The following is a 25,115-nucleotide window of genomic DNA, read 5'->3' as shown; positions in this document are numbered from 1 at the left end:
GCCACTATACTCCCGTCACAGGGACAGGGAACGCCACCTCTCCTTCCACCTTTCAGGAGCCCTTCTTTTGGCAGGGTTCTAACACTTGCCAGGACAATCTGTGCACGACTCTACCAGCCTTAAAGCTGGGCCAGCTCTTTGGAGCTTCTCTCACAGATGTTTGTGAGGATGACAACATACCCACCCCTCTCTGGACATGCCTTTTTAAAATCAACCAAAAAGGGCCACTCAACAGAGGGTATCTTCAGAAAATCGGCAAATATAAAATCATGTCGAGCCCTAAAGGAGAAACTAAATTCTGGAGATAAAGTGAACTTGGACAATGAGTCTATTCTTCTGGAAACATCATTCTTAAATGAAAGAATATCCAAGGAAGTATATTTTCATTCAATCTCTATGATGAATGGCTTGGTGTATTCATTAAGGGAATGAATAGGAGAAAATAATTGCTATCTAGAGGCTTTTAGACCAGCTGCCAAAAGCCAGTGCTGTTCTCTTGAGATACCTTTTTGGAGTGTACACATTGAACATTCCTCATCCAATCAGATAATAGCCTATAATTTATCAGCATGTATAGCCCCAAGCATTCTTCAGCTGTCTACTTCCTGTAGCTCAAAACTAGAAAATGAATTCACAAAAAGTCCAGTGTGATGACTCTGATTTTAAAAAAGAGAATTCAAAAAAAAGGTTTCTCTTGTACAATTTCTCATTGAAAACTGCCTCATGATATTTGGAAAAGACATCACTTCCCACTTTGGGAAGAACTCAGAGTTGCGATAACAGCCAGAAGGCTTCAGTGAAAACAGAGCAACCTCTTTAATCCAAGCCAGTAAGAGTCACGGTGGTTTACAAGAAAATCACAACTGTAGAATGATGCCCAGGCCCATCTGGAATGGGTCCACCCAGCTACCCATCCAGTTACTGAAGATTCAAATCTCCATAGGCACATTTGACTCTTCCTTTTCTTTTATTTCCTTAAGTGTTCCACTGAGAACAATTTTCCCAAAATGTCTGCAGAATTTGGATTAAATCCTCAGGTTCTTTCCAAAAATAAGTAAATTTCTTGGAAAAGAATGAACATGTGGCACCTTAAACTAAGACAACCACTGTGGATCATGTTTTTAAATCACTTGTTTTCAGTTGAACACTGAACGTGCCCTTCCAACATCCCAGCTCATCCCATTTTCCTTTTCCTTATCCCATATATACATATTTGCAAAAATCTTCCCATAAAATATACCTTCTATCTTTCTATCCCTATCATATTGTATTATTACTTTTCCATTGATATAAAATAAATGTATATATTTTTGGAGCAAAAAAGAATTCTACAGTTTTAACTCTTACATATAGGTCTTTGATCTATTTCATATTAATTTTTGTATATGGTGTGAAATAGGGGTCAGATTCATTCCTCTGCATGTGGACATCCAGTTGTCCTAGCACTATTTGTTGACAACTATCCTTTTCCCCTGAATTGTCTTTGCACATTTGTGAAAATCGATTGACTACAGATGTGTGGGTTTATTTCTGTACTCTTATTTCTGTTTCCCCGATCTCCTTGTCCTTATGCCAGAACCACACTATTTTAATTATTGTAGCTTTGTAGTAAGTTTTGAAATTGAAAAGTGTGAGTCCAATCTTGTTCTTTTTCGATGTTGTTTTGGCTAGTCCAGTTCCCTTACCTTTCCATGTGAAGCTCATCAATTTCTGCAAAAAAGATAGCTGGATTTTTTAATATAGATTACGTAAACATAGGACTTCTTTCCATTTATTTAGGTCTCCTTTAATATCTCTTAACATTTCTTTGTAGTTTTCAATGTACAAGTACAAGAACCTATGCAAGTCTTACACTTCTTTTGTTAATCCCCTCTACTTTTAAGATGAGGAAACAAGCTCAGAGCAGCTTTAAAATCCATCCTTACTTCTGCTCTTTGGTGAAAACTTTGTACCCTACTAGAATCTATGCTGACCAATTTACCCTGACTTTCAAGAGCAATTGAGCCAATAATCTGGATTTAAGATAGTATCCTAATGAATCTAATCTGCAGCCTAGCATATCACTGCCAGTGAAGGTTCCCTGCCAGTGAAGGAAGTACTTGATGCTTCCACAGCTTAAACAAATTTCATGACAATTCACATGTACTGTTAGCATACTAACGGCAGCAGGCTCTGTGCAGGTCCAAATTTGTTTTAGAGAGAAATAACAAGGGCTGGAACCTAAAGGAATAAAATCCAAGTGAAGGACCTGTGGTGGTTTAAAGCATGTCTGAAATTCTTTGACACTCCTCCCTATCAAGAGGCGGAGTCTAATATCCCCTGCTAGAATACAGACTGGTCTTAGTGACTCCAACAAATAGGATGTGGTGGAATTTACACTGCATGACTTCTGAGCCTAGGTCACAGATAAGAAAACAGCTCCCACCTAACTCTCTGCCTTGGATTCTGGGCCTTGGAACCCAGCCACCATGCTGTGAGAAAGCCTATATGGAAAAACTTCACATAGGCTTTCCAGTGGACAGGTCCTGCCAAGGTCTTAGTCAACACTCAGATACCCAAGTGACAAAGCCTTCAAGATAAGCCCAGCCCCAGTCACAATGATGACAAACACATTAGAGACCCTGAGCACACAAACTGCCCAGCTTAACTCAGTCTACCATCTTAATAATAAATAATAATGTAAGACAATAATAATAAAAGATTGTTGTTGTTTTATGCCTCTAAGTTTGGGTTTATTTGCAACAATAGGTAACTGGAAAAAAATTCTAAGTCAGATTGCAAACTCTACCAAGTACCCAAAACAATTAGGCCAATCATAATTTTGCATACTGTAAAATAGTAACCAAATTACCATAGTATCTGAATAAGAATTTTAGAGCCTTAGATCCTAAGGGTTAGAAAAGTCCCTTAGGGTTGTATATTTGGACTGTTTGTGTAAAAACATTCATTGTTTTCTTCCTTAAGAATGTGTTCCTGATGACCCAGGAGCTCCCTTAGGCCCCAATGCACAAAATTTTACATTCAGTTAACCCAGTAATACCAGAAAACTTCCTCCTACAGTATGAGGTACATATTTTATTAAATATTTACAATATTTTGAAATGTAAAGAGAAAATAACTTATTCAAAAGGCAAACACACATGAAATTCAGTACTTAGAAACACAATGTAGCCAGCCCAAGGTTCTGTCTTTAACAGTACAAAAAAACAGTTACGGGATGAATTTGGAAATTGTCACCTAAATGTGGCATTTTAAAAGAAACAAGGCTGGGCACGGTGGCTCATGCCTGTAATCCCAGCACTTTGGGAGGCCGAGGTGGGCGAGATCACTTGAGGTCAGGAGCTCAAGACCAGCCTGGCCAACATGGCAAAACCCTGTCTATACTAAAATCACAAAAATTATCCAGGCTTGGTAGCACATGCCTGTAATCCCCGACTACAGAAGTGACTTGCTTGAACCCGGGGGCAGAGGTTGCAGTGAGCCAAGATCGCACCACTGCACTCCAGCCAGAGCAACAGAGTGAGACTCTGTTTCAAAAAAACAAAAAACAAAAACAAACAAAAACCAAAAAGAAATAAATACTGTACCTGAACTAGACTAAAATTCACAAATATGTTAATTTATTATCCACTAGTTATTCAAATATCTGGCAACAGCAAGCTATTTAGAAACCCAACCACAATCATAATATGATCTTACATTTTAATGGCAATTTCTACTGTTGGCAATATATACTGTTGTAAGAATTTAAAAATATTTTAAGGGTACAAGACACTCTCAGGAAACTAAATTATTCTATTATTAGCTATTGAACATATTAATAGTAGATGACTAATATCAACAGAACATTTGCTGATTTGATTATTGCAAGATGGTACCTTAACATCTTTATTCTAATATTCACTGAAGAGAGCTAAAATAAAGTAACATTTGTTTGGGAGATAGTGATTTGTTGCATAAATCAAAGCTGTTATAGAAAAGATAGGTCTGACTATTTAATTTCACACCTACCATGTAATTCACAAAAGTAACTGGCAGGCATGAGAACTAAATTCACAATCTTCTGCTCATTAACACTGTTTTAAATCCCTGAGCTACCCAATCATATTTCCTAGAACAAGGACTTCACAGTACTACGGTTTGTTCAGTATGGCAAAGATACATAAAATGAAGCAGAATGGTTGGACGGCAGCTTCTATCACAGTTCCATGATGAAAATATAAAAAATGACTTAAGAAGACTAAGTCGTTACTTTAAGTAATAAGCACCATATGGAATAAAAGGGTCACTGAAAGCTTCTTAAACTGAATAAAGTGGTGTATGATTGTTATTTATCTGATATTTTAGTGATGGCTTTCTTTATTAGAAAAGCCAAGAGAATAGAACATAAAACCACTTTAAAAAGCTAAAAAAGTCAGGAGTCTGGCAAGATGGCCAAATAGGAACAGCTCTGGTCTGCAACTTCCAGCAAGACCAAAGCAGAAGACAGGTGTTTTCTGCATTTTCAATTGAGGTATCTGGCTTATCTCACTGGGACTGTTAGTTAGACAGTGGGTGCAGCCCACTGAGAGCAAGCTGAAGCAGGGTGGGGCGTCATCTCTCTCGGGTAATGCAAGGCGTCAGGGACCTCCCTCCCCTAGCCAAAGGAAGCCATGAGGGACTACACCGTGAGGAATGGTACACTCTGGCCCAGATACTACGCTTTTCCACAGTCGTTGCAATGCACAGACCAGGAGATTCCCTTCAGTGCCTACGCCACCAGGGCCCTGGGTTTCAAGTACAAAACTGGCTAGCCATTTGGGAAGACAGCGAGCTAGCTGCAGCAGTTTTTTTCATACCTCAGTGGCACCTGGAATGCCAGGGAAACAGAACCATTCACTCCCCTGGAAAGGGGGCTGAAGCCAGGCCACCAAGTGGTCTAGCTCAGCAGATCCCCACCCCCATGGAGCCCAGCAAGCTAAGATCCACTGACGTGAAATTCTCACTGCCAGTACAGCAGTCTGAAGTCGACCGGGGACGCTCCAGCTTGGTGGGGAAAGGGGCATCCACCATTAATTACTGAGGCTTCAGTAGGTGGTTTTCCCCTCACAGTGTAAACAAAGCCATGGGGAAGTTCCAACTGGGCGGAGCCCACCACAGCTCAGCAAAGCCACTGTAGTCAGACTACTCCTCTAGATTCCTCCTCTCCGGGTAGGGCATCTCTGAAAAAAAGGCAGCGGCCGGCAGTCAGGGGCTTATAGATAAAACTTCCATCTCCCTGGGACAGAGCACCTGGGGGAAGGAGCAGCTGTGGGCGCAGTTTCAGCAGACTTAAATGTCCCTTCCTGCCAGCTCTGAAGAGACCAGCAGGCCTCCCAGCACAGCATTCGAGCTCTGCTAAGGGTCAGACTGCCTCCACAAGTGGGTTACTGACCCTTGTGTCTCCTGACTGGGAGATATGTCCCAGCAGGGGCCAACAGACATCTCATACAGGAGCGCTCCAGCTGGCATCTGGTGGGTGCCCCTCTGGGACAAAGCTTCCAGAGGAAGAAACAGGCGGCAATCTTTGCTGTTCTGCCGCCTCCGCTGGTGATACCCAGGCAAACCGGGTCTGGAGTGAACCTCCAGCAAAGTCCAGCAGACCTGTGGTAGAGGGGCCTGACTGTTAGAAGCAAAACTAGCAAACAGAAGGGAATAGCATCAATATCAACAAAAAGGATGTCCACTCAGAAACCCCATCCGAAGGTCACCAACATCAAAGACTAAAGGTAGATAAATCCACGAACATGCGGAGAAACCAGTCCAAAAGGCTGAAAATTCCAAAAACCGTTCGCTTCTTCTCCTCCAAAGGATCACAACTCCTTGCCAGCAAGGGAACAAAAGTGCATGGAGAATGAGTCTGATGAACCTACAGAAGTAGGCTTCAGAAGGTAGGTAATAACAAAGTCCTCCGAGCTAAGGAGCATGTTCTAACCCAATGCAAGGAAGCTAAGAACTTTGAAAAAAGGTTAGACGAATTGCTAACTAGAATAACCAGCCTAGAGAAGAACATAAATTACCTGACGAAACTGAAAAACACAGCACAAGAACTTCATTACACATACACAGGTATCAACAGCTGAATCAATCAAGCACAAGAAAGGGTATCAGAGACCGAAGATCAATTTAATGAAATAAAGTGAGAAGACAAGATTAGAGGAAAAACAATGAAAAGGAAAGAACAAAGCCTCCAAGAAATATGGGACTATGTGAAAAGACCAAACCTAAGTTTAGCTGGTGTACCTGAAAGCGATGGGGAGAATGGAACCAGGCTGGAAAACACTCTTCAAGATATTATCCAGGAGAACTTCCCCCACCTAGCAAGACAGACCAACATTCAAATTCAGGAAATACAGAGAACACCACAAAGATACTCCTTGAGAAGAATAACCCCAAGACACATAATCGTCAGACTCATCAAGGTTGAAATGAAGGAAAAAATGTTAAGGGCAGCCAGAGAGAAAGGCTGGGTTACCCACAAAGGGAAGCCCATCAGACTAACAGCAGATCTCTCTACAGAAACCCTACAAGCCAGAAGAGAGTGGGGACCAATATTCAACATTCTTTGTTTTATTTTTGTGTTTTTTTGTTTTGTTTTTGTTTTTGAGACGGGGTCTTGCTCTGTCGCAGTGGCGCAATCTCAGCTCACTGAAACCTTCACCTCCTGATTTCAATGGGTTCAAGCAATCCTCTGCCTCAGCCTCCCGAGTGGCTGGGATTACAGGCGCCTGCCACCATGCCCGGCTAATTATTGTATTTTTAGTAGAGACAAGGTATCATCATCTTGGCTAGGCTGGTGTCAAACTCCTGACCTCATGATCCACCTGCCCTGGCCTCCCAAAGTGCTGGGATTATAGGCGTGAGCCACCAGGGCCTCAACATTCTGAAAGAAAAGAATTTTAAACCCAGAATTTCATATCCAGCCAAACTAAGCTTCATAAGCGAAGGAGAAATAAAATCCTTTATAGACAAGCAAATGCTGAGAGACTTTGTCACCACAAGGCCTGCCTTACAAGAGCTCCTGAAGGAAGCACTAAATATGGAAAGGAAAAACTGGTACTAGCCACTGCAAAAACATGTCAAATGGTAAAGACCATCGACACTATGAAGAAACTGCATCAACTAACGGGCAAAATAACCAGCTAACATCATAATGACAGGATCAAATTCACACATAACAATATTAACCTTAAATGTAAATGGGCTAAATGCCCCAATTAAAAAACACAGACTGGAAAATTGGATAAAGACTCAAGACTCAGCAGTGTGCTGTATTCAGGAGATCCATTTCATGTGCAAAGACACATAGGCTCAAAATAAAGGGATGGAGGAGTATTTACCAAGCAAATGGAAAGAAAAAAAAACAGGGTTGCAATCCTAGTGTCTGACAAAACAGATTTTAAATCAACAAAGATCAAAAAATACAAAGAAGGCCATTACATAATGGTAAAGGGAGCAATGCAACAAGAACAGCTAACTATCCTAAATACATATGCACCCAATACAGGAGCACCCAGATTCATAAAGCAAGTTGTGAGAGACCTACAAAGAGACTTACACTCCCACACAATAATAGTGGAAGACTTTAACACCCGACTGTCAATATTAGACAGATAACAAGACAGAAAATTAACAAGGATATTCAGGACTTGAACTTAGCTCTGGACCAAGCGGACCTAATAGACAGAACTCTACACCCCAAATCAACAGAATATACATTCTTCTCAGCAACACATCACACTTATTCTAAAATTGACCACATAATTGGAAGTAAAATACTCCTCAGCAAATGCAAAAGAACAGAAATCATAACAAACTATCTCTCAAACCACAGTGCAATCAAATTAGAACTTGGGATTAAGAAACTGACTCAAAACCACACAACTACATGGAAACTGAACAACCTGCTCCTGAATGACTACTGGGTACATAACAAAATGAAGGCAGAAATAAAGACGTTCTTTGAAACCACTGAGAACAAAGACAAATGTACCAGAATCTCTGGGACATAGCTAAAGCAGTGTGTAGAGGGAAATTTATAGCACTAAATGCGCAAAGGAGAAAGTGGGAAAGATCTAAAATTGACACCCTAACATCACAATTAAAAGAAGTAGAGAAGCAAGAGCAAACAAATTCAAAAGCTACCAGAAGACAAGAAATAAAGAAGATCAGAGGAGAACTGAAGTAGACACACACAGATACACACACACACACACACACAAACCCTTCAAAAAAATCAATAAATCCAAGAGCTGGTTTTTTGAAAAGATTAACAAAATAGACCACTAGCCAGACTAATAAAGAAGAAAAGAGAGAAGAATCAAATAGACACAATAAAAAATAATAAAGAGATATCACCACTGAACCAAAGAACTACAAATTACCATCAGAGAATAGTATAAATACCTCTATGCAAATAAAGTAGAAAATCTAGAAAAAAATGGAGAAATTCCTAGACACATACACCCTCCCAAGACTAAACCAGGAAGAAGTCAAATCCCTGAACAGACCAATAACAACTTCTGAAATTGAAGCAGTAATTAATAGCCTACCAACCAAAAAAAAGCCCAGGACCAGATGAATCCACAGCTGATACCAGAGGTACAAAGAGGAACTGGTACCATTCTTTCTGAAACTATTACAAACAATAGAAAAAGAGGGATTCCTCCCTAACTCATTTTATGAGGCCAGCATCATCCTGATAATAAAACCTGGCAGAGACACAACAAAAAAAGATTTCAGGCCAGTAAGCCTGATGAATATCAATGTGAAAATCCTCAATAAAATAGTGGCAAACTGAATCCAACAGTACATCAAAAAGCTTATCCACCACGGTCAAGGCAGCTTTATCCCTGGGACGCAAGGCTGGTTCAACATACACAAATCAATTACATAAACAGAACCAATGTCAAAAACCACATGATTATCTCAATAGATGCAGAAAAGGCCTTTCATGAAATTCAACACGCCTTTATGATAAAAACTCTCAATAAACTAGGTATTGATTGAATGTATCTCAACATAAGAAGAGCTATTTATGACAAACCCACAGTCAATATCATACTGAATGGGCAAAAACTGGAAACATTCCCTTTGAAAATCGGCACAAGACAAGGATGCCCTCTCTCACCATTCCTATTCAACATATAGCATTGGAAGTTCTAGTCAGGGCAATCAGGCAAGAGAAAAAAAATAAAGCATATTCAAATAGGAATGGAGGAAGTCAAATTGTCTCTGTTCGGAGATGACATGATTGTATATTTAGAAAACCCCATAGTCTCAGCTCAAAATCTCCTTAAGCTGATAAGCAACTTCAGCAAAGTCTCAGGATATAAAATCAACGTGCAAAAATCACAAACATTCCTATACACCAATAATAGACAAAGAGAGAGCCAAATCATGAGTGAACTACAATTCACAATTTCTAGGGGAAAAAAAAAAAAGAAGCAGGGATTGCAATCCTAGTTGCTGATTAAATACCTAGGAATAGAACTTATAAGGGATGTGAAGGACCTCTTCAAGCAGAACTACAAACCACTGCTCAAGAAATAAGAGAGGACACAACCAAATGGAAAAACATTCCATGCTCATGGATAGGGAGAATCAATATCGTGAAAATGGCCATACCACCCAAAGTAATTTATAGATTCAATACTATCCCCATCAAGCTACCATTGACTTTCTTCAAAGAATTAGAAAAAACTACTTTAAAGTTTATATGGAACCAAAAAAGAGCCTGCATAGCCAAGAAAATCCTAAGCAAAAAGAACAAAGCTAGAGGCATCATGCTACCTGACTTCAAACTATGCTACAAGGCTACAATAACCCAAACAGCATGGTACTGGTACCAAAACAAAGATATAGACCAATGGAACAGAACAGAGGCCTCAGAAATAACACCACATATCTACAACCATCTGATATTTGACAAAGCTGACAAAAACAAGCCATGGGTAAAGGATTCCCTATTGAATAAATGGTGTTGGGAAAACTGGCTAGCCATATGCAGAAAACTGAAACTGGACCCCTTCCTTAAACCTTATACAAAAATTAACTCAAGATGGATTAAAGACTTAAATGTAAGACCTAAAACTGGTCAGGTGCAGTGGCTCACACCTGTAATCCCAGCACTTTGGGAGGCCGAGGTGGGTGGAGATCAAGACCATCCTGGCTAACACTGTGAAACCCTGTCTCTACTAAAAAATACAAAAAATTAGCCGGACATGGTGGCGGGTGCCTGTAGCCCCAGCTACTTGGGAGGCTGAGGCAGGAGAATGGCGTGAACCCGGGAGGCAGAGCTTATAGTGAGCCGAGATTGCACCACTGCACTCCAGCCTGGGTGACAGAGTAAGACTCCATTTCAAAAAAAAAAAAAAAAAAACATAAAAACTCTAGAAGAAAACTTAGGCAATACCATTCAGGACATAGGCATTGGCAAAGACTTCATGACTAAAACATCAAAAGCAATGGCAACAAAAGCCAAAATTGATAAATGGGATCTAATTAAACTAAAGAGCTTCTGCATAGCAATAAATAAATAAATAAATAAAACTATCATCAGACTGAATAGGCAACCTACAAAGTGGGAGAAAATTTCTGCAATCTATCCATCTGATAAAGGGCTAATATGCAAAATCTACAAAGAACTTAAACAAATTTACAAGAAAAAAACAACTCCATCAAAAGGTGGGCAAAGGATATGAACAGACACTTTTTAAAAGAAGACATTTATGCGTCCAACAAACATATGAAAAAAGCTCATCATCACTGGTCATTAGAGAAATGCAAACCAAAACCACAATGAGATACCATCTCACGCCAGTTAGAATGGGGAGCATTAAAAAGTCAGGAAACAACAGATGCTGGACAGGATGTGGAAAAACGGGAATGCTTGCACACTGTTGGTGGGAGTGCAAATTAGTTCAACTATTGTGGAAGACAGTGTGGTGATTCTTCAAGGTTCTAGAATGAGAAATACCATTTGACCCAGTAATCCCTTTACTGGGTATATACCCTAAGGATTATAAATCATTCTACTATAAAGACACATGCACACATATGTTTATTGCAGCACTGTTCACAATAGCAAGGACTTGCAACCGACCCAAATGCCCATCAATGATAGACTACTGGATAAAGAAAATGTGGCACATATACACCATGGAATACTATGCAGCCATAGAACAGGATGAGTTCATGTCCATTGTAGGGACATGGATGAAGCAGGAAACCATCATTCTCAGCAAACTAACACAAGAACAGAAAACCAAACACTGCATGTTCTCAGTCATAAGGGGGAATTGAACAATGAGAACACATGGACACAGGTAGGGGAACATCACACACCGGGGCCTGTCAGAGGGTGGAGGGCTAGGGAAGGGATAGCATTAGTAGAAATACCTAATGTAGATGATGGGTTGATGGGTGCAGCAAACCACCATGGCACATGTGTACCTATGTAACAAACCTGCACATTTTGCATATGTACCCCAGAACTTTTAAGTATAATTAAAAAGCTAAAAAAAATCAGACTTCAATTCCTTTTGCTTCTGTAGTCCTCTACATATCACAAACACAAGACTTAACAAAGTGAAACAGGAAATTATGCTGTTGAACACAAAGTTCTACTTAGGAGTTTATTTCTGTACATTTGGACACATATGCACATTAGTAAATTATTAAGTACAGTTTTCCTTTTTGTTTCCCAGTAGCCAAAAAAAAATCAAAATTAGGGTTTGGAATTCAATTCACATTTTGTAACAAAGACTCATCTCTTCTTCAAAACACACAGGTACAGGTTGAAAGGTAGCCCAAGGAGTAGAAACAACCTTACATTAATGAGGAGGGAGAAATTTAAAGATTAAAATATTTGCATTAAATTTGTAGAGACTGAGAGGACTTCTTTGACGTACAACTCTGGAGATTCAGAATTACTGCTATAATAAATAGGTACCAAAATGATATATGGAGGAAAGTGGAATTAAATATAATAATACAGAATTTAAGAAAGTATGGGCATGCATTAAAAGACTGAGAGACTTAACAGGAAAAAAGAAGAACATTATCCAATATAGCTCCAGACACCTTAGGAAAAATTGAAAGGGGTGTGTTGTTTGAGGAAAAGCAAACAGAAAACTCAGAAGAACAGGGAATGGTTAATTAGGAAACATTTCAAGAGAATCATAGTGAGATCAGAGCAATAGACCCTTAACTGAAGCCCTGGAAAGGGTGAGGCTGCTGTTAGAATGAGGTTTTGATCAATGTAAGGAGAGTATTCTTAACAAAAAAAATTCTGGGGTTTATCTAAGAATACTAAACAATTCAAGAATTTAAATTAAAAGGGTACCAGCCAATCTGCAGTTGAAACGGGAGGACAAACAGGGTCTCACCAAAGCATTAAGCCGAATCAAGCTATACTGATTACTAAGCTACGATATCATCCTTGAAACTTATCACAATTTTATAGAGCATTTACACCATGCAGTACTTACACACTTTAGAGAAACTTTTTATGACTTTGAAATACAATGTGACATAGTAAAAATGATTTTGGAGTTGTGGGCCAATGACATGGAATCCAGTTCTGGTTCTACCACCCATTGAGTTATATGATGTAAGGTGTGGGGGGACCCCAAAGTCTTCTAAACATCTGTTTCCTCCCATATAAACTGCAGTAATGTTCCTGCCCTGGCCTAAACATATTCCATAACTGTTTAGTGTCACAGATTGCAATTATTAAAGGACAGCTGGACATGGATGCTGAAGAGATAGCCTCTGACCTCAGAAGAGTACATGTGCGTCTTTTGGGGCCCAGGGGTCGAAATCTTCTTTGATACGAGGTGCAACTTAGAAGGGATGTACTCAATGTGGCAAGGAAAGGAAGAGCCAGTCACTTCAACTGAGGCCCTAGTGAGCACCAAGGCAACACTCAGATTATGCTCTGTTCTCTCTCTGACTCCTGGTACAGATGACTGTATAGCACAGAGAAAGGAGAGTGGTAGAGAAAGTGTCAGGCTACAAAGGGAAGTGTAAGTACTTATGGTAAGTATTACTATGTATTAATTCAAGCTGTCTGAAATCATGAGAACACCTTCAGGATATAACAAGGATACTGCATTAAGCAGTAGAGAATAGATCCAATAAACCCCAAATAGTTCTGGGGTATCCTACAGCAGAGACAGACTAAGAGGTGTGACTTGATTCTAGACTAGTAGCAGCTCTACATTCCACTACATAGGCCTAAGCGCAGAAAGATACTGGCCACCCACTACCACAGCCGTCACTGCCTCTGTGAGCACATGGAGCTCAATTCTCTTGCAGTTTCAAAATGTATCCTTTGGACATCAGAGGTGATAGATTCAAAACAGAAGACCTGACCTTGGAAACTTTCAAATAAAAAATTAAGGTTAAAGTTCTTTTTGGGAATTTTAAAGTGTTATACTATGGACAATTACAAGATCAATGTCAAATAAAGTATAAAACCCATCATCCAAACTTAAATGACAAACTTCATCTCTTATCCATTTGAACAAAATCGGCTAACTACAATTAAGATTAATTTTGCATGCAAAAGATGGCAAAGAACATCACATAATGATTTTTCAAGACTTCAAACAAAAATCTTAATGAATAATTTAAAGACTGGCACCTCAGTTACAGGAATACAAGTTGGAGCCTGTTTTGTCACCAGGGATCTTTAACACCCTTACTTTCTAGGGTCAGTAGTAACTTTTATTTAAGGTTCTTTCTGAGTTTACTACAGTTTATTTTTATTTTTATTTTTATTTTTGAGATGGAGTCTCATTCTGTCACCCAGGCTGGAGTGCAATGGTGCGATCTCAGCTCACTACAGACTCCGCCTCCCAGGTTCAAGAGATTCTCCTGCCTCAGCCTCCCAAGTACCTGTGATTACAGGCGCATGCCACAATGCCAGGCGAATTTTTGTATTTTTTTTTAAGTAGAGACGGGGTGTCACCATGTTGGTCAGGCTGGTCTCAAAATCCCAACCTCAGGTGATCTGCCTGCCTCAGCCTCCCAAAGTGTTGGGATTACAGATGTGAGCCACTGCTCCTGGCCTACTACAGTTTTTATAAACAGAAAAACTTCTAGTCTAAATATTTCACGCTGAAAATAATGGCAACAGGGTCAGACTGACATATTAAAAGCTTATTAAAAAAGGAAGAGATCTGATAATCATATGTACTGAAAAGGTAAATTTTAAAAATCATCGTATCTAATTAGATCCAATTTCTTATTATTTGAGTGATAATCTGGAATGTTGAGAACTTAATTTGGATGAGGGCTGAATTATAACATCATCTATCTAATTTTAGTATTTGCCAGAATCTGTTTAATGTCTGAAATGAACTTTACCACAAATTATTCCTCTACTTCACTGACTTTTTCATTTATTGATACTATTCTGGTCTATACTGTAAAAATTCCTCACATGAATCATAAAACCTATAGAAAAATGTTTCTATGTTAGTTAAGGATTGATCTTAAAGTCCCTTTAATTTAAATATTTTTTATTTTTTATTAAAATGTTCTTAAATGTGTAAGTACACTAGCATTCTAGTGCTACTTATGGTAGGCATTCAAATGCTTTATATACACTACTACAACAATGACAACGATTATTACAACAATGAAATAAAGTAGAATTATCATCTTTATTTTACAGATGAGAAAACTGAATCATAAAAAGGTCACATAACTTGCTGAGGGTTATATAGCTAGTGATCTGGAGCCAGTTTTTAGTTTACTAAATATCTTATATCAACTTATTTTTTTGTGTGTGATTAGTCTATCAAAAAATATAGACCACTTTGGATTCCTCTTAACCAGTGTTTTCTAGAGTGTTTCTTTTTTCTTTTTCTTTTTTTTTTTTTTTTAACGGGGTCTTGCTCTGTCATGCAGGCAGGAGTGCAGTGGCACGATCTTGGTTCACTGCAACCTCTGCCTCCCGGGTTCAAGCCATTCTCCTGCCTCAGCCTACCCAGTTGCTGGGAATACAGACACGCACCATCATGCCCAGCTACTTTTTGTATTTTTAGTAAAGACGGGGTTTCACCATGTTGGCCAGGCTGGTCTCGAACTCCTGACCTTGTGATCCTCCTGCCTCAGCCTCCCAAAGTGCTGGGATCACAGGCGTGAGTCACCGTGCCTGGCCTCTAGACTGTTTCTTTACTTCATTTAAGTCTCAATAATCCAAACTAACCTACAGTAATAACTTTTAGCTTAAATTCATATATCTTTTAGTGCAACATGGATAGGACTTATTGAACTATATTATTTTGTTATTAAAATATGATCTTCTTGGCATAAAATTAGGATTTAGGAAAGGTACAATCAGTGACTGAAGTTATTTCCTTAACCCTAAGGATTAAAAGAAATTCATAAACTACTAATATCAGCTATCAGCTATTGTTGCTTATTCAAAAGCACTAAACCACAGCTCAAGATGTTGATCACAGATCTTACAGATGACAATGAATGTTAAGTTTTACGTGAACAGTGTAAGAATCTGTGGTCAAGATAAAAATCAGTTCTATAACATGGAAGGAAATTTTATATTCAGTGCATATACAACTGGTGTTTGAAAATTTTAATGTACTTGACATTTCAAATGAGGAATTTCAAAGAGGAAAAAGAAAATGACTTGGTTGAGCAGAAAGGCCAAGCTGTGGATTAACGATGAAGGCTGATATGCATGTACTGACACGTTGGCAGGTTGGGGAAGACACCTACTCCTGTCTTGCGTCTGTTTATGGGCACTGAGAATGGGCTCTTTTGTGTAAATTTTAAGTGACTTCCATCTGCATCATAGGTAGAAAAAAAAATTGCCGCAAATTAACATATAAATCACAGTTCCAATCTAATGCATCAGTATTTTTCCATATTCAAATTCCACACATTTAATTAAAAAAAAAAAAAAAACCTCAGAAATCAGCAAATTACCTCGAATGTAGCTCTGTGCTGCCATTATTATATTTGCTTCCTCTTTCCCAGACACCAAAGTCAGGCACACGGTAAACTCTTTCCACACAAAATACAAGGTTTTGAATAAAAGAGACCTAAAAGAAAAGAAATGAAACATAAGGACATACTCAATAACAGGACATAGGCTGCGTGCAGTGGCTCACGCCTGTAATCCCAGCACTTTGGGAGGCTGAGGCAGACGGATCACATGAGGTTGGGAGTTTGAGACCAGCATGACCAACATGCAGAAACCCATCTCTACTAAAAAATACAAAAATTAGGGGTCCATTCCAAGATGGCTAAATAGGAACAGCTCCAGTCTGCAGCTCCCAGCGTGATGAACGCAGAAGATGGGCGATTTCTGCATTTCCAACTTAGGTACTTGGTTCATCTCACTGGGACTGGTTGGACAGTGGGTGCAGCCTATGGAAGGCGAGCTGAAGCAGGGTGGGGCATTGCCTAACCCAGGAAGCACAAGCAGTCAGGAGATTTCCCTCTCTTAGCCAGGGGAAGCCGTGACAGACTGTACAGGGAAAATTGGGACACTACCACCTAAATATTGTGCTTTTCCAATGGTCTTAGCAAACGGCACACCAAGAGATAATATCCTGTGCCTGGCTCAGTGGGTCCCACGGCCACAGAGCCTTGCTCACTGCTAGCACAGCAGTCCGAGATCAAACTGCGAGGCAGCAAGCCCGACTGGGTAAGGGAGTCTGCCATTGCGGAGGCTTGAGTAGGTAAATAAAGCAGCCAGGAAGCTCCAGGTGAAACCCACCACAGCTCAAGGAGGGCCCCTGCCTCTGTAGACTCCACCTCTGGGGGCATGGTGTAGCTGAACAAAAGGAAGCAGAAACTTCTGCAGACCTAAACGTCTCTGTCTGACAGCTCTGAAGAGAGCAGTGGTTCTCCCAGCACAGTGTTTGTGCTCTGAGAATGGAGAGACTGCCTCCTCAAGTGGGTCTCTGATCCCCCGTAGCCTAACTTGGAGACACCGCCCAGTATGGGCCGACTGACACCTCATACAGCCGGGTGCCCCTGTGACAGGAAGCTTCCAAAGGAAGGATCAGGTGCAATATTTGCTGTTCTGCAATATTTGCTGTTCTGAAGCCTCCACTGGTGATACCAAAGGAAACAGGGTCTGGAATGGACCTCCAGCAAACTCCAACAGACCTGCAGCTGAAAGACCTGACTGACAGAAGGAAAACTAACAAACAGAAACGAATAGCATCAACATCAATGAAAAGGACATCCAATCCAAAACCCCATCTGTAGGTCACCATCATCAAAGACCAAAGGTAGATAAAACCACAAAGATGGGGAGAAACCAGAGCAGAAAAGCTGAAAATTCTAAAAACCAGAGTGCCTCTTCTCCCCAAAAGGATTGCAGCTCCTCACCAGCAATGGAACAAAGCTGGATGGAGAATGACTTTGATAATTTGACAGAAGTAGGCTTCAGAAAGTTGGTATAACAAACTTCTCTGAGCTAAAGGAGGATGTTTGAACCCATTGCAAGGAAGCTAAAAAGATTAGATGGATGGCTCACTAGAATAAACAGTGTAGAGAAGACCTTAAATGACCTGATGGAGCTGAAAACCATGGAACAAGAACTACATGACACATGCACAAGCTTCAGTAGCCAATTCAATCAAGTGGAAGAAAGGGTATAAGTGACTGAAGATCAAACGAATGAAATGAAGTGAGAAGAGAAGTTTAGAGAAAAAAGAGTAAAAAGAAATGAACAAAGCCTCCAAGAAATATGGAACTATGTGAAAAGACCAAATCTACGTTTGATTGGTGTATCTGAAAATGATGTGGAGAATGGAACCAAGTGGAAAACACTCTTCGGGAATTTATCCAGGAGCCCCAACCTAGCAAGGCAGGCCAACATTCAAATTCAGGAAATACAGAGAACACCACAAAGATCCTCCTTGAGAAGAGAAATCCTTCCTTATTCCTTATATAAAAATTAATTCAAGATGGATTAAAGACTTAAATGTTAGATCTAAAACCATAAAAACCCTAGAAGAAAACCTAGGCAATACCATTCAGGACATAGGCTTGGGCAAGGACTTCATGACTAAAACACTAAAAGCAATGGCAACAAAAGCCAAAAGAGACAAATGGGATCTAATTCAACTAAAGAGCTTCTGCTCAGCAAAAGAAACTACCATCAGAGTGAACAGGCAACCTACAGAATGGGAGAAAATTTTTGCAATCTACCCATCTGACAAAGGGCTAATACCCAGAATCTACAAAGAAGTTAAACAAATTTACAAGAAAAAAATCAAACAACCCCATCAAAAAGTGGGTAAAGGATATGAACAGACACTTTTCAAAAAAAGACATTTATGCAGCCAATAGACACATGAAAAAAATGCTCATCATCACTGGTCATCAGAGAAATGCAAATCAAAACCACAATGAGATACCATCTCACACCAGTTAGAATGGGGAGCATTAAAAAGTCAGGAAACAAAAGATGCGGGAGAGGATGTGGAGAAATAGGAATGCTTTTACACTGTTGATGGGAGTGTAAACTAGTTCAATCATTGTGGAAGACAGTGTAGTGATCCTTCAAGGATCTAGAACTAGAAATACTGTTTGACCCAGCAATCTCATTACTGGGTATATACCCAAGGATTATAAATCACGCTACCATAAAGACACATGCGGCCGGGCGCGGTGGCTCAAGCCTGTAATCCCAGCACTTTGGGAGGCCGAGACGGGTGGATCACGAGGTCAGGAGATCGAAACCATCCTGGCTAACACGGTGAAACCCCGTCTCTACTAAAAAATACAAAAAACTAGCCGGGCGAGGTGGCAGGCGCCTGTAGTCCCAGCTACTCGGGAGGCTGAGGCAGGAGAATGGCGTGGACCCGGGAGGTGGAGCTTGCAGTGAGCTGAGGTCCGGCCACTGCACTCCAGCCCGGGCGACAGAGCGAGACTCCGTCTCAAAAAAAAAAAAAAAAAAAAAAAGACACATGCACATGTATGTTTATTGCAGCACTATTCAATAGCAAAGACTTGGAACCAATCCAGATATCCATAAGTGATAGACTGGATTAAGAAAATGTGGCACATATACATCGTGGAATACTATGCAGCCAAAAAAAAGAATGAGTTCATGCCCTTTGTAAGGACATGGATGAAGCTGGAAACCATCATTCTGAGTAAACTATTGCAAGGACAGAAAACCAAACACTGCATGTTCTCACTGATAGGTGGGAATTGAACAATGAGAACACTTGGACACAGGGCGGGGAACATCACACACCGGGGCCTGTTGTGTGGTGGGGGGATGGGGGAGGGATAGCATTAGGAGAAATACCTAATGTAAATGACGAGCTAATGGGTGAAGCAAACCAACATGGCACATGTATACATACGTAACAAACCTGCACATTGTGCACATGTACCCTAGAACTTAAAGTATAATAAAAAAAAAAATACAAAAAGTAGCCAGGTGTGGTGGTGTATGGCTGTGATTCCAGCTACTCGGGAGGCTGAGGCAGGAGAATCACTTGAACCCGGGAGGCAGAGGTTGCGGTGAGCCAAGATCGCCCCATTGTCACTCCAGCCCGGGTAACAAGAGTGAATCTCTATCTCAAAAAAACAAACAAACAAAATAAAACAGACATTTAGATACTGAAAAATTACATACCAAATACATACTTGTCTCCCAACACATTTTCAATATGCTGAAATTTGTGTGATTATTACATTACTATGAATACTATTTTTTTCTAATATTAAGCTCATTTAAGCTTAGAATCCAGTATTATACAGTATAGAAATAAAATTTAAATCCTCTCAATGCTCCAACTATCATTCTTCAACAATGTATCTATTATTGTTTTAAGGGCTATACATCTTAAGTACTAAGAAAAGTATAAAGCATGGTTTTATACTAGATACAATATGTGTAATCTGAAATGTCCATATGAAATGTTAGTCTAAAACTTCAGAGATAAAAAAAAAGTACTTATCTGTTCTGTAAAGTGCCAGTTCCATGCTGGGTCCACCTTAAGTTCTGAGTCTGTTCATTAAGCCTGAAATCCAATCTTCCTCCTGCCTTTTGTATAGCTATAGGTACATTGTTATAAACTCAAAGCTCACAGGTGGAAGTGGGCTCCAACCAAAGGGCCAGGAGTCAGAGCTTCCATATAAAGATTTCAGACATGTGATAAAATTTATACTCTCAAAAGAAACTATGGAAGACAAAGATTAGGGTAAATTCTTAGTTAATAAAGTTCCTTTATTTTCATAAGGACAATTTCTTATGTGGGCTATGTCATGCACGTCCGTGTGAAGAGACCACCAAACAGGCTTTGTGTGAGCAACATGGCTGTTTATTTCACCTGGGTGCAGGCGGGCTGAGTCTGAAAAGAGAGTCAGTGAAGGGAGATAAGGGAGGGGCTGTTTTATAGGATTTGGGTAGGTAAAGGAAAATTACAGTCAAAGGGGGGTTGTTCTCTGGCGGCCAGGAGTGGGGGTTACAAGGTGCTCAGTGGGGGAGCTTTTTGAGCCAGGATGAGCCAGGAAAAGGAATTTCACAAGATAATATCATCGCTTAAGGCAAGGACTGGCCATTTTCACTTCTTTTGTGGTGGAATGTCATTGGTTAAGGAGGCAGGGCATTTGCACTTCTTTTGTGATTCTTCAGTTACTTCAGGCCATCTGGGCATATACGTGCAAGTCACAGGGGATGCAATGGCTTGGCTTGGGCTCAGAGGCCTGACTGGCTACAGGTTCTGATTACAGGGTTTTAAATTTAGTCATCGTGTTAGGTTCAATATGGCAAACTGAATACACGCATCTGCCCACCCTTCAACACAAAACCCTTCTAAAATGGCAATACATATGTCTCACCTTCACCCCACACACATGTAATTAATATAATGTATATACTTTTAAGAAAGAAACAAGCTCAGAGTCAACAAACACAGAGATAAAGAGTTGATCAGGGATGAGTCTACTCAGGTTATCTCATGAAGGATGAATGGCTGGGGCACCTGAATCCATGATGTTTACACTCTCCTCCCCAACACAGATATCTGCCCTCAGGGGCAAGAATACCTCCCTCATTTCAGTGAAGGAAAGAGCAACCAGGGTGTTGAGGCCTCACAGAAATAGAAGAGAGTGTGAGTTATTTCTAGATTTCTCCAAAACATGCACCTATTCCAGGACCACTTCACCCAAGAGTAGAACAGCACATCCCACAGTCAACTTTTTAAAATTTTGAATATTGATCAGGGTCCCCTCAGCTTACCAGACTCAGGCTACCTTGCCTATATACCTTAAGGGAAACCTTCTTGTGTAAAAAACCTGCTCACTTTCATGATGTTAGCTATTTCATGGTCTTAAAAGTTACTTGGATTTTATAACACATACAGAAAATACTTGATAGTTTGTCACGTCTCTAAGTTTAAAGCTTTGTGGCTGGGTGCAGTGGCTCATGCCTACAATCCTAGCACTTTGCCTGCTGGGGCAGGCAGATCGCTTGAGCCCAGAAGTTCAGTATCAGCCTAGGCAACATAGCAAGACCTGTACAAAAAAAAATAAAAAATTAGCTGAACATGGTAGCATTTGCTTGTGGTCCCAGTTGCTCAGGAAGCTGAGGTGGGAAAATTGCTTGAGCATTGGAGGCTGAGAACAGTGAGCTGTGATTGTGCCACTGCACTCCAGCCTGGATGACAGAGAGATCTTGTCTCAACTTAAAAAAAAAAAGAGAGAGAGAGAGAGAGAGATTTTCCATGTATGTTTACAATGCCTGCTTAAAATTCACTGATTTTTCCATTCTAATCCTGAATACGTATAACCTGTACCTTTGCTTTTACACTCAGTTATGAAATATTTCCACTTGAATTTCCCATTAAACAATATGTTCTAAACCCTTCCACCTGGAAGAACTTTTCAATTCTGCTTTTTTCCCATCAGATCACTCTTTGCCAGGCTCTCAGTCTAGAAATCTTGAGATCAACTTTGACTACTGTTCAATAAAATTTATGAGACGACATTGATCTGTACTGAGCTCCTGCAGTAGGCCCAAGAGACCAGACCAAACCAGCTCAGGAGGCTGAGGCAGAAGAATTGCTTGAACCTGGGCGGCAGAGGTTGCAGTGAACTGAGATCGCGCCGCGGTACTTACGCCTGGGTGACAGAGAGATATTCTGACAAAAAAAAAAAAAAATCCTTTATGTATTGAAACCACTGTTGGTTGGGTTTTCTTTTATTTGTAGCCAAGTGAAACTTTAAATGATACCTTATCCATGACTCATTTACATTCTCATTCTGCATGTTTCCAAAAGAATACATGAAAAAAAAATATTGAGCCTGGTTTAAAATTTGATTTTTTCATACTAACCTCATCAACTTTTATAAAATTATACCAATCTCATAAAATTTATTGAGGAGCTTTTCCTATTTTATACGGCAGGAGTTGTATCTTCCTTTAAGCTTTGATAAAAATGTGCCTATTAACTAGCTAGAGAGTTATTCTCCTTTTGGAGAAGATGAAGAGAAAAAGGAAGATTTTTGAAAAATGATTTACTTTCTTCAAAGGCTACTGATCATGCATTCCTAGGGAGGTTCAAGAGAGCAAGGAGTAAAAAAATCTTAGCTATTACAATAAGGTCTGGCCCCTCAAAGCTCAATTCTACCCAACAAAATATTACTCTTTAGTATTTAATTTCTCACATTAGGGAGAATTTAAATTAAATAGTTTTCCCTTCCTTGAAGGCAACAACAAAAATAACAACAACAATAAAAAGCTTAAGAAACACTGTTTTAAGTCTATTTCATTATTCTATTTCTTTCTAAGTCACTTATAGGAACTATTTCTTTGCTAGGGCTGCCATATAAAAAATACCACAGTCTGGGTGGCTTAAGTAACAGAAATTCCTCTTTCCACAGTTCTGACCGTGGGAAGTCTAAGACCAACGTGTTGGCAGGTCTGGTTTCTCCTGAGGCCTTGCTCCTTGGCTATCAGAAGGCCATCCTCCTGCTACTTTGTCCTCATGTGGCCTTTCCTTTGTGCACACACACCCCTGGTATCTCTTTCTACATCCAAATTTACCTCTCTTATGAGGACACCAGTCAGACTGGATTAGGGTTCACCCAAGGGCCTCATTTTAATTTACCTCTTTAAAGACCCTACCTTTAAAACACTATGTTTATATCTCCAAATAGTCACATTCTGAATGTATGAATCTTGAGGGGACCTAATTCAACCCCAAACAGTAAATTATGGTGTTTCTAGAACACATTCCATTTGGATAGTTTAAAATGTATTGCCATGTACTTTCTTATAGCAGATTCCTTTTTTCTCTTTTAATCTCTACTTATTTACAGTTTTGTTCTCCTTTTCATTGTGAATATTGTTTCTCTGTTTAACTCTTCCTTATCTGCTTGGTAAATTTTTTAAGAGGTCAGTTTATACTGCTAATCTTTTTAAAAAAAAGCTGTTGATTTTGAGAGTCTCTATCCTACCTTTATATTTGATACCATTATTCCTATTTTTATCTTTATTACTTTCTTCCTTCTACTTGTGCTTACGAAGGCATACTTTTTCTAACGTTTAAAATCGAATATTTAACTTAACAATTTTCCCATCATAACTCTTTTCTACTATCTGCATGTGATATAGTTTGGATGTGTGTCCCCTCTAATCTCATGATGAATTGTAATTCCCAGTGTTGGAGGTGGGGCCTGGTTAGAGGCAAATAACTCAGAATAATTCACGGAGGCAGATTTCTTAAAAATGGTTTAGTACCACTCCCTTGGTGCTTTCCTGGAGATAGTGGGTGAGTTCTCACGAGATCTGGTGGTTTAAGTGCGTGGCACCTCCCTCCCCACTCTCTCTTGCTCCTGCTCTGGCCATGCAACTCACCTTCTCCCGGTTTGCCTTCTGCCATGAGTAAAAGCTCCCTGAGGCCTCTCCAGAAGCTGAGCTGATGTCAGTGCTAAGCTTACAGAGCCTGCAGACCTGTGAGCCAATTAAACCTTTTTTCTTTATAAATTACCCAGTCTCGGGTATTTCTTTATAGCAATGCAAGAACGGCCTAATACAACATTCAAGGCTAAAAACTGCTCACCAGAAACGCTTCAGCTATATACTACAAGTATTGATATGATGTGTTTTCACTTTTGTTCCATAGTATTTCTCAATTTCCATTTTCATTTTTTCTTGAAAACCATAAAATAAAAGCTATTTTTTTTTTTTCTTTTTGCTTTGTTGTTTAAGAGATGGAATCTTGCTCTGTCACTCGGGCTAGAGTTCAGTGGTGTCCTGATAGTTCACTACAGCCTTGAACTCTTGACGATGAGGACTGGTTGAGAGGGGAACCAGCTATATGATTAGAGGATTGAAACTTTCAGTCCCAACTCTCAACCTCCAGGAAGGGAACAGGAACTGAAGGTTGACCTTATCAGCAATGGTGAATTTTTTTTTTTTTTTTTAAGAAGAATCTCACTCTGTTGCCCAGGCTAGAGTGCAATGGCGCGATCTTAGCTCACTGCAAACTCTGCCTCCTGGGTTCAAGCAGATCTCCCTGCCTCAGTCTCACGAGCAGCTGGGATTACAGGTGTCTGCCACCACGCCCAGCTAATTTTTGCATTTTTAGAGAGACGGGGTTTCACCATGTTGGCCAGGCTGGTCTCGAGCTCCTGACCTCAGATATCCATCCGCCTTGGCCTCCAAAGTGCTGGGATTACAGGCGTGAGCCACCGCACCCAGATGGCCTAGTCATTTTTTTTTTAACCTAATTTTGAGGCCCTGGTTAGAGGCTGGTTAGTTCTTCTTGAGTAGCAGATGTATACCCCAACTACTTCCTGGATTAGTTCTCACACTGGACCATTATGTATCTACCTAACTGCCCCAGGACCAGCTATCCTGCAAAGTGAGAAAACCCATACACAGGAGCCACAAAAGGTATTCAAATTAGCTAATCCATAGGGAGCCCAAGAAACCTAGTTAACCCTCCCCTCCTCATCATGCATAAACTTGTGTGGTCCTACATGGGGGCTTTCTCTCATTCACAGCTATAAATAACAAAGAAAGTGCATTTCATCTAAAGATGAACAATGAAGAGTTGGGCGTTTCACTTAAGATGAACAAA

General features: G+C 40.0%; 1 protein-coding gene across 1 annotated transcript in view; it reads right to left on the bottom strand.

Annotated features, from left to right (window-relative positions):
• Nucleotides 1-25,115, bottom strand: part of PHKB (phosphorylase kinase regulatory subunit beta) — a 218,480-nt gene that overhangs the window by 123,863 nt on the left and 69,502 nt on the right. The window contains exon 7 of the mRNA XM_031934443.1: nt 15,979-16,094. Within this exon, the coding sequence (XP_031790303.1) occupies nt 15,979-16,094 (116 nt within the window). The remainder of the gene's footprint in view (nt 1-15,978; nt 16,095-25,115) is intronic.

This window comes from Piliocolobus tephrosceles, chromosome 17, assembly GCF_002776525.5.
Source record: "Piliocolobus tephrosceles isolate RC106 chromosome 17, ASM277652v3, whole genome shotgun sequence".
In the NCBI taxonomy this organism is placed as follows: domain Eukaryota; kingdom Metazoa; phylum Chordata; class Mammalia; order Primates; family Cercopithecidae; genus Piliocolobus; species Piliocolobus tephrosceles.
This window is presented reverse-complemented; position numbering and strand designations above follow the sequence as displayed.